A 16,987-nucleotide genomic window follows, 5' to 3' on the forward strand; every position below is an offset into this window, starting at 1 on the left:
TCAAAATGAATCAGCACACGCTTACATGACTTTCTTCCAGAGACCTAGGGAACAGGTGGCGTTTCTCACATCTCAGATATTTTGAGCATTTAACAATGTCGATTTGTTCTCAAGCTATTATCATCACTTTAAATTAGTTCATACTACGTACAAATGTGGCTAGTTCCAAAAATCTGATGAGCCTAAGATGACTATTTGAGTGTGTTTTAGGGGATTTTTTTTCTTCAGACATAATTTTGAAATCTCATAATCTAAAATAACCAAAGCCAAAGTTCTGACTATTAGAGAATACCTTTAATTACCTGCAGCACTGGAGACACTCACAAGTCTATTTTCACGAGGTTTTCAAAAATAAAGCTCTCTTGTGAATGTGTAACCTACTCCTCCTACACCTCCTTCAAGCTCGGGTTCTCTACCAGAGGCCTGGGAGCTAGAGGGTTCTGAGTAGGAGCTTAACTGTTCCCAGTATTGCGCTCTTCTGTATGGAGGTCATCTCAACAACCTTTGCTGGTGTCCGCCATCTTGATTCTGGGACCTTAAGTCCTCATTTGTTCAACACTGTTCCTGTTGCCTGGTTATGACACTTTATGTATACCTTGCTTTCCAATATCTTGTGCTGCTGTCAGACCAAATGCAAGCTGAGCATTTTTGGCAGCACATTTCCGTATGTATTCAATGCGGTTTGTGCAGTCACATGCGATTGTGTACCGGGCAAAGCAGTTCAAGTATTTGAACTGAAAAGTTTGCCCCTTTGCCCATTTTGCCATGTTTTGTCGATGTGAATTTTTGGATGGTGGTGTGTCGAATTTTTGGATGGTGGTGTGTCGCCGCCAGCCAAACAGCATCGAGAATGTACTTATTACATCACACGCAAGCGCAACACAAGCAGACAAACAGGGCTGGATGCCACAGGCTTGGGCAGAGGTACATGGATACAGGGTGTACCTTCATGATGGGTGGCAGCCGAAGCTTGACCGAAACTGGATTGATCACTGCTTTCACCTAGAAAGGTCCCGTGAAGTGTTGTCCCAACTTGCGAGAAGTACCAGCCAGATGCAAATCCCGTGTCGGCACCACACTTTTTGCCTCACTTGATAGTCCTGCGGGGGGTGCGTCGTAGACGGTCCCCAATCTGCCCGTTGCGTGACAGGACTGCCACAGTCTCCCTCCAGACTTGATCGGCCCGTATCAGGTGGAGCTGCACAAAAGGGATCTCCACTTGCCCCTCCTGAGATGGGAATAACGGAGGCTGATAACCATAGGCCGACATGAGCGTAGACTGATCTCTGGCTGATGAGACGAGGGTGTTGTGCACGGACTCCACCCAGGGTAGATGGGCTCCCCAAGACAAGGACATTGGGGACACACGCATCGTAGAGCCGCCTCCAGGTTCTGATTCATCCGTTCGGTCTGCCCGTTGGACTGTGGGTGGAAACCAGATGATAGGGTTGCAGTGGCTCCCGTGGCTTGAGAGAACCGCTTCCAAACCTTGGAGATAACTTGTGGACACTGATCGGACACTAGGTCCATCAGAATCCCATGGAGGCGGAAGATGTGATTAATGAGAAGGTTGGTGGATCCAAATCAGATGGAAGCTTGTGTAGCGCGATGAAGTGGGCCTGTTTCGAGAAGCGGTCCGAAATGGTAAAAACAACGGATTTGTCTTTAGGAGGAGAGAGACCAGTGATGATGTGGGACCATGGTCGAGGTGCAACCGGTAATGGTTGAAGAAGACCCGCCGGTAGCTTGTGGGAGGCATGTGCAGGCAGAACATCCTTGCCAAGCTCCGGCCACCAAAATCTATGCCTTATAGGAGATAATATTCATGTCTGCCTATGGTTATTTGGAGATGGGGGCCGCAGGAGTAGCTGCCTCGGTGACTTGCTCCCTGGTATTGTCTTTATTTTTGTCATTTTTGTTTGTTTCTGATGACCCTACGCCGCTTACTTACTCGAGAGAAGACTTGCTAAGCATCAGGGAGTCTACGCTCTAGTCTACACCAATGCGCTAACCTAGCCACATCAACCTACTGAAAGGTTTTCCTTTTTTGTTTAAAATAACTTAATTTTAACCTCCAGGATACCTTGCAGTATACTGGACAATGGCAGAACCCCGAGTGTTCTTGTGAACCAATTTTAACTCCAGGTAGCGCTCATCTCACGTGAGTATTTTTGTATTTCATCTCCCTTGCTAGGATGTCGTGAAAGCCCAACAGCGAGTAAACAAAGGAATTGGTAAACTGCTTGGTCAGGCTTTATTGCCTGACTGCTTAACAGTTGAATTTTATGTTCATTTGAATGCAGCATGCTTTCACACGCAACATGCGCTCCCCCACATTCGCACTGTAGGAAGTTCTGTGGCTTCCTCTGATCTGGGCTGGTCGCAAAGCTAATGAGAGCAAAGACCGAGGTTGGGGAAGAAAGAATGGAGAAATGATGAAGCTACTTATCAGTTAGCCTTGCTTTTGGTGTGGTTACGGCCAACGGTATTCCCTTTTTGTTCTCATTAAAGAGTTTGTTGCTTGCTCGCCGCTTGGCCTGACTCATTCTGCAACAATATAGATACTAAGATCTGAGCGTCGCCGCTCAAACATACACGCTGGGACCCGTTATGACCACTTCCAAAAATTCTGATTTGGCGTTTGCTTTAATGGTCTATTCGTGTCTCTATTCGAGTCTCCACCGATTCGTGTACAGTCCAGTCTCCCTCCAGACTTGATCGGCCCGTATCAGGTGGAGCTGCACAAAAGGGATCTCCACTTGCCCCTCCTGAGATGGGAATAACGGAGGCTGATAACCATAGGCCGACATGAGCGTAGACTGATCTCTGGCTGATGAGACGAGGGTGTTGTGCACGGACTCCACCCAGGGTAGATGGGCTCCCCAAGACAAGGACATTGGGGACACACGCATCGTAGAGCCGCCTCCAGGTTCTGATTCATCCGTTCGGTCTGCCCGTTGGACTGTGGGTGGAAACCAGATGATAGGGTTGCAGTGGCTCCCGTGGCTTGAGAGAACCGCTTCCAAACCTTGGAGATAACTTGTGGACACTGATCGGACACTAGGTCCATCAGAATCCCATGGAGGCGGAAGATGTGATTAATGAGAAGGTTGGTGGATCCAAATCAGATGGAAGCTTGTGTAGCGCGATGAAGTGGGCCTGTTTCGAGAAGCGGTCCGAAATGGTAAAAACAACGGATTTGTCTTTAGGAGGAGAGAGACCAGTGATGATGTGGGACCATGGTCGAGGTGCAACCGGTAATGGTTGAAGAAGACCCGCCGGTAGCTTGTGTGAGGCATGTGCAGGCAGAACATCCTTGCCAAGCTCCGGCCACCAAAATCTATGCCTTATAGGAGATAATATTCATGTCTGCCTATGGTTATTTGGAGATGGGGGCCGCAGGAGTAGCTGCCTCGGTGACTTGCTCCCTGGTATTGTCTTTATTTTTGTCATTTTTGTTTGTTTCTGATGACCCTACGCCGCTTACTTACTCGAGAGAAGACTTGCTAAGCATCAGGGAGTCTACGCTCTAGTCTACACCAATGCGCTAACCTAGCCACATCAACCTACTGAAAGGTTTTCCTTTTTTGTTTAAAATAACTTAATTTTAACCTCCAGGATACCTTGCAGTATACTGGACAATGGCAGAACCCCGAGTGTTCTTGTGAACCAATTTTAACTCCAGGTAGCGCTCATCTCACGTGAGTATTTTTGTATTTCATCTCCCTTGCTAGGATGTCGTGAAAGCCCAACAGCGAGTAAACAAAGGAATTGGTAAACTGCTTGGTCAGGCTTTATTGCCTGACTGCTTAACAGTTGAATTTTATGTTCATTTGAATGCAGCATGCTTTCACACGCAACATGCGCTCCCCCACATTCGCACTGTAGGAAGTTCTGTGGCTTCCTCTGATCTGGGCTGGTCGCAAAGCTAACGAGAGCAAAGACCGAGGTTGGGGAAGAAAGAATGGAGAAATGATGAAGCTACTTATCAGTTAGCCTTGCTTTTGGTGTGGTTACGGCCAACGGTATTCCCTTTTTGTTCTCATTAAAGAGTTTGTTGCTTGCTCGCCGCTTGGCCTGACTCATTCTGCAACAATATAGATACTAAGATCTGAGCGTCGCCGCTCAAACATACACGCTGGGACCCGTTATGACCACTTCCAAAAATTCTGATTTGGCGTTTGCTTTAATGGTCTATTCGTGTCTCTATTCGAGTCTCCACCGATTCGTGTACAGTCCTACTTATTATGTTGAGAATGGCAAACAAGATAATGAGGTGCAGCATAGTCCGCAAAAGACATTATGGCCCAGATTCACATGTAAAAACTCTCAGGTGCCAGCAGAAAGACCGGTGCTGCCATTAAGCTTTAGTGATGCTTCACTCAGAGTGGAGTCGCATAGCAACAGCAGCTGCTTGCAGCAGAAGTGTTGAGTGTCTCTCGTTAAAAACAAAGCACCTAACACTGAAGCTGAGATTTTCCGAATATGAATGCAGGCATGTGAAACATCGCCATTGTACTTGTACAGTTTTTGTCAAGCTGGGTTAAAACTGCTTGGTGAACAGAGCTGCCCCCAATAACTGACCCAAATAACCGCATGCAAACCACAAAAGCCACAAAGCAGCCGAGCCCGGGCCCATGTTGGAGAAACTCACGGAATGAATTCTTTCTGATGTCTTCCTCCTTCCTCCCCGCATGGCTGCCAAATGACATACTTTCTTTTAATTCATCAGCAGCAGGCAAGTGATGGCGGGAGCGTGGGAGAGAGAGGCGGGATGCCGAGGGAAAGAAAGTGTTTCAGCATCAAACACCCGGTCTTGGGTACCATGGGGAAAATCTTGACTTTTCTGTACACTTTTACATTATTCACTTTTGTTTTCATGATCTGTTGAGTAATACACAACAGCGGCCATGCTCAGATTACCATAAAGTCCATCACTCGGCTGTTTCATTACGTCATTTATTTCGTAATTTGTGTTTACTGGAATTGGATCAATCCTTTTTGCTGCCATGATCAGCTTTTTTTCAGAAACAATCATTACACATTGAAACTAAATGTTGTTTGCAGTCTTCGTTTGACCCGGTGTGATCTAGAAACAGCTGCTTGTTTGCTCGGTGCAACTGCACAAAAGGAAAACTTAAAATAAGGATGATCTTGCATATAGTCATATGAGCAACCACACACAAACATGATTAGCGTTATGTAGAAATTAACATGACAGCATCTTTCCGCATGCAAGGACGCCCAGCTGTCTCGGTCCCTGGAGAGAACACTTATATGATTTACTAAACCACATCCGTGCACCCAAGTCAAAATAAATCACACGGGTAAGTGCCAGAACAGCTGTCTGTTGGCAAGGAATCACACAAGCATGTTCAAATTGCAAATTAATAACATTTATTAAAACACTCAGCTTCGATACTCTCTTGTGTTTTGAACATCATGGGGAGATTCAGATTAGTGTCAGCAACGTTTTATAGAAAACACTATATTGTATACAATATGGTGTTGTGACCACCACAATAAATGTATCAATTACTTTCGAAATCATCGTGAAGTACTGCATATGAAAATGTTCCTCAAATTATAATCTAATCGTGTCTGCCCTCTGCTGGACATTAAAGTTATCTACAGAACACATGGCTCTCGGCCCCACATTCACAATTGGAAGCTAGCTAGCTAGATCGATGGATAGACGTGTGGAGATATCTCATTTAGGTCTTCTCATCATCTATCCGTTTCGTACCAGACATGGGTCCGCTTTCTCTTCTTAGATTGGTCTCTGATGCAAAACATGATTACTGCATATTGGCTACGCTTTTTCCAACATGTCTGCTTCCAAGTGTGTGTACGTGTGAGTAGTTTATGAAAGTTTGTGGTTTTGGTGTTATCGTCATTTCCTCTTTCTTACTGCGGAATAATATGAACTGAATAAAGGTGTGATATCTATCGTGAAGTGATGTGAACTTTTTTTTTTTTTTTTTGTCGTGTACTGGGTCCGACTAATTGACTTTAAGGGCCAAAAAGTGTGAAGCATCTTTATTAATGAAGACTTGTTTCACCTTTATATTGTATTTATTTACTTTCATAATGGGGTCAACTGTAGGGTATATTTAATTGCTTTTGTTCATTTACATGGCATCACTTTGTCTCAATAAATGGCTGGTTGAATTTAAAAGCCGGGTTCTGTAATTTGTAAATAAGCAGTAAACGGAACAGGGTCTTGTAAACTGAATCATATTTGATGTTTTGGGTGAAGAACACCGCACAGAAGACTTAACGCGACAAACACCCAATTTTGCTGAATTAAAACCTTCCGTAATTTCTTCCTGTGCTCAGCACATAAAACTACAATGAACGAATATATTTAGTGCTTGGTTAATAAGGAAATAAAGTTCAGAGTTAATATGTTGGGGAAACTAAACGTAAGAAATTAGCTTTTTTTAATTGACCGAAAATTGTTAATGTTACGTTGAGGAGTAGTTCCTCTTTTCAGGTACTGTACTACCAAAGCTCAAAAGATTTCTACATGGAATGGAAAAACATTGTGGTTAACCATTCATTTTTCGATTTGTATGTGCGTCATCTGGTTCATCCAATCACTCGGCCTTCCGGAAATAAGAAGCACGAGATAATATCGGAAATGCGGCTTGTAGATTGCAAAATAAAATGCGTACGAGTCTCAAACTAAACTCAATTTGATTCAAAATACTTTATACACGAGAAAAACGACAAAAATATATTCACCCACGTTTCTGTCAGTACGTGAATGTTTCAATGGAAGTCTTTAAAACTGCCCGGGAAGTGCATTTTTAAATGTTCGGGCGGAAATGTTCGACTTTAATACGAACTTGACACTATCGACAATTTTTTTTTTAAGCAACAACGAAGCGACTGTTCTGTAAACTGCGGCCATTTCTTATGCCGACGGTTTTAGTATAGTTTTAGTTGTTTGTGAGATAAAGAATTTTCTGTTTTGTAAACGGGACAAATTCGGAACTCTCTTGACTGGCTTGCTCGGCAGTTGTATATTTTCAGGATGGACCCAACAAGTCGATACCAAGTGGTAAGTACTGAGTGTTTAATGTTGTGGTATTTGGCCTACATGACCAACCACAGTAAACCAACGGGGCCCTGCCACCAAGTTCTACCATTTAATTAGGACGCCTTATATGTAGTTCTTTCCGATGTCCAATCTGGTTTGGCGCTGTTAGAAAGAAAGGTTTCTCGAATTCCGTTGCGCGTTTGTTACAACCAGTAAGGTGAACACTTCCGCGTATGCTAGGCTAACCGTAGCAAATTGGTTCTGCCAACAACACACTGGTTCACCTGCGTTCTTAGTATTTTGCAGTTTGTTGTTGTTATTGAAAGTGCCAACGCCTTTATTTCTCTGGACGGCGTCTAGATTACAGATGTGATGGAAAGACACGTTTCATCGGCGGGTGCCAATGATACCTACTAGGTCGTATTTAAACATGGTTGCCCAATGCCCATGTCGTAAGAAGCCTGCCTTCGCCAGCTTGAAGCGGGGGTTGGTTCCAGTTACACAACACGGTGATATGAGCTCTTACTGTTTAACTACAACAGCTTCTATGGTGTGGTTTGTTAGATACGTGATTCAGATCGTTGTGTGCCCTGCTAACCCGTTTTGGGCTGTTTTTGGCCGAGGGGAACTTGTGTGAGTCTTTACCAGCAGCCTGGTACAGCAGCTAAATTATGTTCTCCCCTGTTAGGCTGGGCAGCCTTTTGTTCGTGGTATTTTATTGACCAGAGAATATCAGCGTTATTGGACGTTTGCCTCTTCACAGGCCTAATACCGCAGGAAGCTTCACCGCCAATATCCATTTGGCCGAGCATGCATCCGGGGAAGTCGACATGGAGAGATGGATGAGAGCTGGCGCTAAAATAAAGTGAAACTGTAGAGAGGACTAAATCGGACAGGGGAGTTAAAACAATCCTTGCCAACTGCCAAAACCCCCCAGCTGGTAGAAAACCGCAGTTGTTTGTTTACATGCCAACCCATCTTGTAGCAACCGTGAATGACGTCATGTACGGTGTGATTTTGAGATTATTATTTCAGTATCCTGGTCCTTGACATCTGTAATCCCGGTGCCCTCATACTGGTCGTTGGAGACTGTAATCTTGCTCCTCTCTCTCATCGAATAGTAGCCTCACACAACAAGTGCAACACGGTAATAAAACTCTGCACCTGTACATACTATTTTGATTGTTGACTTACGTTTTGAATAGCCCTTTGTTACAGCTGCGGTTTTTGTTAAAGTGCTTGAAAATTGAGTTGAATTGTTTAAAAACTGACTGAGTGTATTTGTGTTGATAGAGAGACAAATGTGGAAACGCGTGAGCCTTATTCAGTGAGTAGTTCAAAACAATTGTCACGTTTCAAGTACAGTACTGTTGTCAAAGGCAGACCCACATGTTGTTTGGGAACCGAAGTAGGCTCGTGATGAAGCTTTGAGGATTTATATAATATGTGCGCCTTGACCAGCTGCCATTTATAATTGATTTTAATCTCCACGGTTTTCATTATGGCTTCTAAAAAGATGGTTCGTAGATCAGCATCCTTGTCACCAGAGTCCGGTGGTGTTAAGGGGGTTGCTTAACTCCAAAATCTGTTCCAATCACCAATAAACCGCCACCGTTTTTTGTTACGTTTGTGGTTGGTAGAACTGAGATTTACATGCAACACAAGTGGGGCCTGATATCGTCCTCATTTCCATATTAATATCTTGAATGTACATATCTTGAGTTCAATATCATAAAGATATTGAACTCATCCCAGGATACATCTCCTTGTGTGTGTGTGTGTTTGTATAATATATATATATATATATATATATACACAGTGATCCCTCGCTACTTCGCGGTTCGTTTATCACGGGTTCAGTGCATCGCGGATTTTTTCAAACATATTATATATTAAACATATTTTTAATATACATGGAGTACAGTACTGTATATGTTGCTCTATGTGACTCGCTGTTGTTTTGCAGGTTCTCGCGCACTTTTTGCGGACTTAAAAAAAATATATATTTTTTTTTTACCTGTTTATGTTAATTGGTCGCTACTTCGCGGATTTTCGCTTATCGCGGGTGGTTTTGGTCCCCATTAACCGCGATAAACAAGGGATTACTTTTTATATATACATATATATATACACACACACACACACACACACACACACACACACATATATCCATCCATCCATCCATGATCTGATCCACTTATCCTCACAAGGGTCACAGGCATGCTGGAGCCTATCCCAGCTGTCTTCGAGCACCAGTCGGGATACACCCTGAACTGTTTGCCAGCTAATCGCAGGCCATACATAGACAAATAACCATTCACGCTCACAGTCGCACCTAGGCACCACACCTGTACTTGGCCCATTGTCTGTGGTGTGTGTCTGCGCTGTGGTAGTGTTGTGTGAGTAGCCTACTCAATATGCTGCATTCATACATTCGGCGAATATTGCACATTTCTATGTTCGAGAACTAACATATTGATAGATTTTGCTGTTCTTTGCCGTTATGGCTATGAAATGGGTATTAAGTGTAAAAGAAATGGTCTTAAATAGGTATTAAAGGTCTTAAACTTGAAGAAACCTGTAGGATCCGTTCGTTCAAAGATGCACTCATGTCAAGAGGCTTATGTCAAAGTTTGTTTGATTGATCTGTTAAACACTGTTGTGACTTTTTTGGTTTATTTGAGTTTTCCATATCAACAGAGTTCAGCCATCCTGTCACACTTGTTGTCCTCATGTTGGTCACCTTTGTCAGCTGTACATAATTTAAATACCAGACCGTGGAATTACTGAGGGCTTCCTGTAAAAACAAAACAAATAATGGTTTCTTCCTTTGGTTCCTTCCAATACTGTGCCAGGCTCAAGGACATCCCTTGTGGGTAGGATGGTGTTCTCAGTGTGTCCTATTGTCTTAACTTTCAGCTGCATAACGAGGATGACTCCTCTGAGGCCTCCGGCAGTGAGCAGCAGCCCTGTGCCACCCCCCAGGCTGGACCGTCGCAGGGCCAAAGCCAGACACAGAGCAGCGTGCTACCTGCCCCTCCACCAGCAGAAGCTGGGGGGGCAGATGCACCTCCGCCCCCTTATGCCCATATTGACCTGGGTGCAACTGCCGCGGTGCAAGGTTTGTACTGTATCGCCCCTTTTCCACCAACAAGCCCAGTTGCATTGATTTCCTGGTTATATAAATTCCTGTTAATACGCAGTTCCTGTGGCCCAGCTAGTTTGCATTGCCAAGGTCAGGTAGTGCAGGGCAGGAAACACGAATGAGACTGATGACGTTTCAGGGGGAGGCATTGTGCTACTGTATTACACTGCACATGACTGCCACCCTATGGCTATTAAACGTCAATGCAGTTACCAGAAAATGATTCAGACAGTGACCTTTAGTGACTTTTGCAGCTTGTGTATTTTTGTACATCTTCATCTAGTGTTTAAAAGGGCACACATCAACATGAATGAAATTTACCAGGGCGGCTGTGGCGTTGCAGGAGACTCTGAAGTTCTGTGTGTCATATGATGGACAGCTCACAATACCTTTACCTGAAACTGTCTCAAAATGTCCCTCCAGAACAGCTGTAAATGAAAATCCAAGTAAAAAAATAAGGTCAGAGTTTACGATAGGATTATATGGGTCTGTGATGTAAGCATTACGTTTGCATTATAACATTAACAGTTGTCTTTTTAACATGTTTTGCCAGCGTAATTATATAAGTGCAATTCATTCAACATTCAATACTTCATTATTAAGGTAACATTTTTCCCCTGTATGTAAACACAATGTTTACATTTAAACTGAATATTACAGTGGCTCCCAAAGGTGGATAAACTTTCCATAAAGAAATCCTCTATCCTGTTTTGTGAATACTTAGGTGAGGAGACTTGAAAAAGATTAAAATTTTCAGTGCGGTTTGGTCATTAAAACACGTGCGCACACTGTTTGTGTTTTTGATGGAAATGGCTACAAATTGAAACAAACTCAATGGAAATAATGCCGAATAATATTGTGAGCATTTCGTGGAACAGTGCCATTGCAGAATCCATTGCTTTGTTGCCCCTAGACTGACCCGTGGTCTCTCGTTGGTCGTACCATTTGCTCACTCGATGCTCATTTCCACTGTGGCTGTTTGTGACCCACTCACTTGTTTTGCTATGTGAACATTGTGTAGCTTACCTAGCTCAGCTGAAATGAGCTGGTACGTGGTTGTTCCCTGTCACAGATTCAAAGTTGCACTGGATGTCATCCAATCCGTTCACTTTTCTTCCATTCTTAAAATATTGAGACTTGCCAGGACCGCTTGTCAATACTGCAGACTAGAATTTAGGAGTTAGCTAATGTTGCCCAAACAACACACCAACAAGTTCAACCAGCATTTATCAATGCAGCCCGCCCATTTAAAAGTTCCAGCTCTGCCCAGAAAGAGCCGAGTGGGTCAAAGGTGCTTAGAAAGCCCCTGGGAATCTCTTTACCTGGGTAAACCGTTTTGGTGGAGACAAAGGGCCACGATAAATTGAAAAGTTTTTCAAAATGTTCCTGTAGTGGGGTTCATGTAGCCCCATTGGTTGTTTTGTTGTTGAAATCTCTGTAGACTGATTGCTGGTTTCCGTTATAGTGTCACCATAACATGGCCTGTGTACTTTAATCTCTCCTCTTAAACTATTTTACGACAGAGACGAGTTTCCAAAGTGACTTCCCAGTGCCACCACCTTATAGTGTGGCCACTTCGTTGCCCACATATGATGAGGCGGAAAAAGCAAAAGCCGCCGCCTTGGCTGCTTCCACTGTGGAGGTGATTTCACGGGTGCGAATCCATTTTAGTGCTTGTTTTCTTTCCACAAATGTTTCGTTGCATTTGTTACTGTGTTTTTCTCATAATTATCTGTACATGAATCACCATCAGGAGGATGAATTTCTTCCCAGAGATGATTTCAACGATGCTGACCAGCTGCGAGTTGGGAATGATGGAATCTTCATGCTGGCCTTTTTTAGTAAGTGAGAGGGAAAAAAATCCTTAAACGTGAGGAGAAAAATTGTTAAGTACCATAACGTAGCATATAGCAGCAAACATAATTATGTGTTTTATAGTTCAGATGACATTGGGAACATTGTGAAGTTGTTCTTAAATTTCATTTCGTGGTTAAATGAATTTGCAACACCATGATGCCCCACAGGGCCAACGCCCTGCTGTGTTTAAAACTACTCATGAGCCTCTCTCTTTAATTTCCTATTTCTGAAGACTTAAGAGGACTTTCAGCAGTTTAGATCAGCGGTTCTTAACCGGGGTTCGATCGAACCCTAGGGGTTCGGTGAATCGGTCTCAGGGGTTTGACGGAGCCGCTGCCATGAAGGTTAAAACATACCCGACTCAAGATGTCAATTAGTTATGACACGCCCGCTTGGCCATCGCTGGCTGCAGATGATCACATGACATTGCTTGTCCAATCAGTGCTGCGGGAAATTTTGTTCGCTCCGTTGTCACCATGTGACTGTCGTGATAGTAGGTCATACAATTGGGAAAAAACTATACTTATGCTATGTAATTTTATTGACTTTTTTCTGTTTTTAATAAATGTGTTTTTTAATGTCTTGAATTTGTAAAAAAATCATATATTTATTTTTCACGAATGAAGGGTTCGGTGAATGTGCATATGAACTGGTTGGGTTTGGTACCACTAACAAGGTTAAGAACCACTGGTTTAGATGGTGTTACTTGTATTTGTGAAGAAAAAAGCTCGACATGTCAAATCTCAAGTCAGATTGTTTTTGGTTCATCTTGCAGGTTTTTGCTCAGCTCACCTCATCCTTTTGTTTTTGTCTCCCTAGTGGCCTTCTTGTTTAACTGGATTGGCTTCTGTTTGTCCTTCTGTTTGACCAACACCATTGCAGGGCGCTACGGCGCCATCTGTGGCTTTGGCCTCTCCCTCATCAAGTGGATTCTCATTGTCAGGGTATGTGATGATGTTACCCCAAACTTGTTGTGGTCTACATAAATATTTTGCATTTTTCTTTTCCAGTTCTCTGACTACTTCACTGGTTACTTCAATGGTCAGTACTGGCTGTGGTGGATCTTCCTGCTGCTCGGTAAGTTCTGACAATTCACTTTGGATGGCTATTCCATATACTTGGTTTACTTAAAACCAATCCGTCCTACCCATTGTTATTTGAAAGGTCTGCTGGCACCCTAATTGCCCTCTCCTTTTCAGGTCTCTTGCTGTTCTTCAGGGGTTTTGTCAACTACCTAAAGGTCCGCAATATGACTGAGAACATGGCCTCCTCACACAGAACACGCCTCTTCTTCCTGTATTAACAAGGTAAAAGAAAATCAAATTAGTCTAACTGAAGGGTGGGGTCACAATTACTGCGGGGCCACATGGGACACATGCTTTTTAGGCAGCTTTATATGACAAAGATGCCATTTTAAATATGGACAAAACATGCACATGGCTGGGTTTTTTTTTCTGTTTTTTTATAAAACAATGGCCGTCACAGTATCTGCATATAATATTTGTCATAATACATTTCGCTATTCATGAATCAAAGACCTAGCCTTCCAACAACAAAGGGTTTGAACAAACAAAAAAAATAATGACAATCAAAAAATAACCACAAACTGTGATTCCCCAACAATGCAAAGGGTTGGCAAGCATAAAAATGACCATTCAACGAAGGCACAGAAATTATATTATTCAGGTACTATTTTAGAAGTCATTCTAAATCGGCAAAAAAAATATTTGGCTTACTAAGGTCGTTGTTTAAGATGTGCCCTTTTAACGTGCAACTAAGCAATGTCTGCCATCTAGTGGTGACTGGTGATATTCCAACTTAACACTGTACAGTGGACCCCCGCTATTCTCGGGGATAACAAGCTGGGCCACGAATAGCAAAAGTGCACGTCCAATTGACGGCCATTGAAATGCATTGGGAATGTATTTCTTTTTATTTTTTGACCAAGCCTGGAAACTCTTTTAAAAAAAAAAAAAAAAAGAACCCACAAAATTAACCTTCAATATACATTGTCCATGAAAAGTGGGGGTTTGTTGCCCCAAAAAACAAAAACAAAACAAAAAACAGGTAAATCCACGGATGTCATACTGCGAGTATGCGCGGGACTGCTGTAGTAGAAGTTTATAATATCCCTATTCCCCCCATCCCACAGGCTTGCCATGACTGAGCTACCTGCTACCGTGGGCCCTCATGATTTTTTTGGTGATTCTCCGCAGGGTTCCGCCCCATCGCCATTCCCTTCCATTGAGAAATCCTACAACCACCACCCACCCCCACCCTCGAATGACCTGCCAGGCCATTGTTGCAGTGAAGAGGAAGAAGGGCAGTAAAGTAAATGTACAGAGGCAGGTACAGTTGAAATGCATAGCAAATAGATGTAGATTGTAGTTGTGCCGGCCAGCCAATGAACTATTCTGATCAAGTCTTACTCCATCCAGGATGTAGCACTGTCACTTGCAGTGGCACTGCCTACATCCTTAACATCTTAGTCACTTTCACGTCGGTCAATTTTGGGCTATTCATAAATGTGCATGTAGGAGCAGGTTACATATCCCGTGGTGGTTTACCATGGAAGACTGAACATTAATCAGATTTTTGGCATCAGACAGTTGAATTTGACCCGAGTCCTTTTGATCTTAGGTGAACAAAATAGCATTTTAGCATGTAATGGTTAACAGGATGAATTTCAGGATTTTATTCCTGCCCTATGCAGCACCAGCCAGGCAATTAAACTGGAGGAGGGCTACTCTCACTGCTGTCATTTCTGACACGAATAAAAAGAAAAAAGATCTGACCATCAGCTCTGGTCGTGGGTGTTCTCACGGGTGATCATCAAGCATTGAGGGGAAAAAAATGAAACTAAAAAGCTTCTGAGCCATATTGTGCTTCAGGAGTACTTGTTAGACATGGCCAGAAAGCAAGAAAGTTTTACAAGTCCTATGCAATTTAGTTACCTACAATAATAGTTGTGGATTATGAAGTTATGGTCATGATTGATGCGGAAGGTTGGCAATACAACTAAAAATTTCACTGGCCATGCATTTAACACGGATATTGCTCTGTAGTATTATTACTATAAATGTCTGTCCTTTCTTTTCAAGGAAGTTTTTGTGGCAATGGGAACAAACCAAATGACATGAACACCTACTATTTGCTAGTTTGTACTTTAAAAAAAAAAAAAAAAAAAAGAGAAAAAAAAATCTGATGCCATTGCTCAGTGTGTTGAGAGCAAGTGATGAGCTGAGCCTGTCTGGACAAAGTCAACATCAACCTGAAAATCAAATGTAAATACCAGCTTAATACCAATTCATATTTGCACTTTGAATTTCTGTACAGTGTAATTTGAGTCTGCTTAAATTGATGTGGTGGTGGAGCAGTTGAAAAATTAGAACTGCTTTCCATGTTTTTCAACTTGAATTCTTAATTATGTGAAATACTGCTGTTTTGTTTTTTCCATTTTCTTTTGCACTTTTTACTTTTCACACAGATTCTTTTCTCTTTCTTTTCTCATCTGAACTGTGACTCTTTAAGTATTGCCAAACTTATAATCGCCTTTTTCCGCCCTCAGCCTTTTTCAGCGATATCCAAATTTGCTGCATGATTTATGTGCTTGAATGATTAGCAGGGATATCAGGAGTCCACCGTTTATTTACAAAGCCATGAACCAGTACAAAGAACAAATGAAATTAAATAGCACTCATTTTGTTGTTGCTTTAGCAAATATAACTTGTCATTTATTGTAACTGGAATTAATTGATGTATTGGAAAATGCCAATAAAGTTTGAAAACAAAGCAAGAATGTTTATTTCTCTCCCAGTGTGGGTGTCGATCCTTGATTGAGGCATTGTTTCCATAGCACAAAAAAAAAAAAGCTCCCATCGCCAATAAATTCATAATGGGAAAATGTTCAGTGCTCTTCATTTGTGATTTCCTGATTTACTGTGAATGAAGTACTGATATTGCCATTTTGAATGTAGAGAAATTCCTCACTATGCACCAAATTTGAACTGGATCTTGCTTGGCCAATGTGCCAAATACCGTCAGCAGAACGTTATGGAAATCAACGTGTTTATTTTCTCTACCGCTTATCGTCACTTGGGTCATGGGTGAATTGGGGCCCTTCCCATCTGTCTTTGGACGAGACTGGCTTGTTGGAAATTGGAATTACTGTCGAGATTCTAGAATAATGACTCAAGTGAAAAGTAGGCCACCCCAATAACTTAAGTATATAGTGAAGAAAATATACAAGTATTGGAGTACCTCATAATTGGATGCATTTATTTTTGAAATATTACATCATTGTCAAATTAGGCAAGAAACAGGACTGTGCAAATGCAACTCTTGCCACAAGTATCACTTCAGAACTAGAGAGTCAAGTTTTATGAATTTGCAAGCTCGGCAATGTTCACAAATGTTCCTAAACCAGAGATGAAAGTCCTCCGGATTTTCCCGGAATTCCGGCTTTTTCACATTTTTATGAAAATCTCTCCGGAGAATTGCGGAAAATTTGCCTAAAATTAATCCGGATATTAGTTGACAACATTGAACGAAGACGCGTTTGAGTTCGTTGTTTTGCTTTCACGAGCGTAGCCATGTTGAGACACTAACACTAGTAACAGTAGAGATTTTCGTCTCTTTATCAACACATTTGCTAAACCCCAGTGGGACGAATAAAAGACACCGTGGACAAGACAGTTGTCGTAAAAAATATATTTGGACAAAAAGGGAAACACACAGATTGGCAGAAAAACGTGTCCGTCCGACTTCGAGTGTCGTCTCGGCTAGCTTAGTTTATAGCTGTTGTCGTGTGTGACGTCGGGTGTGTGACGTCGCTGCGTCGGCGCTTATTGGTTGAAATCAAAAGACGCGCTTGCGTACATGTTCGCGCTGACGCACGCACAGTAGAGAGCAGCGGACGAGCTCAAGTGGCGTCGCCACAA

The 16,987-nt window shown here is 42.6% G+C and overlaps 1 protein-coding gene across 2 annotated transcripts; it reads left to right on the forward strand.

The window, feature by feature from the left end:
- Window positions 1-6,850: 6,850 nt before the first annotated feature.
- ndfip2 (Nedd4 family interacting protein 2) lies at window positions 6,851-15,839 on the forward strand. Of its 2 annotated transcripts, none has more exons than XM_019873856.1 (8): window positions 6,851-7,066; window positions 9,965-10,166; window positions 11,714-11,832; window positions 11,944-12,031; window positions 12,867-12,991; window positions 13,058-13,124; window positions 13,247-13,354; window positions 14,264-15,839. In XM_019873856.1, exons 1-7 carry the CDS (start codon window positions 7,040-7,042, stop codon window positions 13,348-13,350), a joined length of 732 nt encoding a protein of 243 aa, XP_019729415.1. In that variant the 5' UTR covers window positions 6,851-7,039; the 3' UTR covers window positions 13,351-13,354; window positions 14,264-15,839. The 2 variants fall into 2 exon arrangements, with proteins under 2 accessions (XP_019729415.1, XP_019729414.1); XM_019873855.1 differs by having other exon boundaries at window positions 6,852-7,066; window positions 11,714-11,844.
- Window positions 15,840-16,987: the final 1,148 nt, after the last annotated feature.

The sequence above is a fragment of the Hippocampus comes genome, unplaced genomic scaffold (assembly GCF_001891065.2).
Source record: "Hippocampus comes isolate QL1 unplaced genomic scaffold, H_comes_QL1_v1.1 scaffold445, whole genome shotgun sequence".
Lineage (NCBI taxonomy): Eukaryota > Metazoa > Chordata > Actinopteri > Syngnathiformes > Syngnathidae > Hippocampus > Hippocampus comes.

Coding starts and splice junctions, on each gene's coding strand:
- ndfip2 (XM_019873855.1), top strand. CDS start 7,040: ATGGACCCAACAAGTCGATACCAAGTG. Junction 12,992..13,057: donor AGTGGATTCTCATTGTCAGG/GTATGTGATGAT, acceptor TTTCTTTTCCAG/TTCTCTGACTACTTCACTGG. Junction 13,125..13,246: donor GTGGATCTTCCTGCTGCTCG/GTAAGTTCTGAC, acceptor TCTCCTTTTCAG/GTCTCTTGCTGTTCTTCAGG.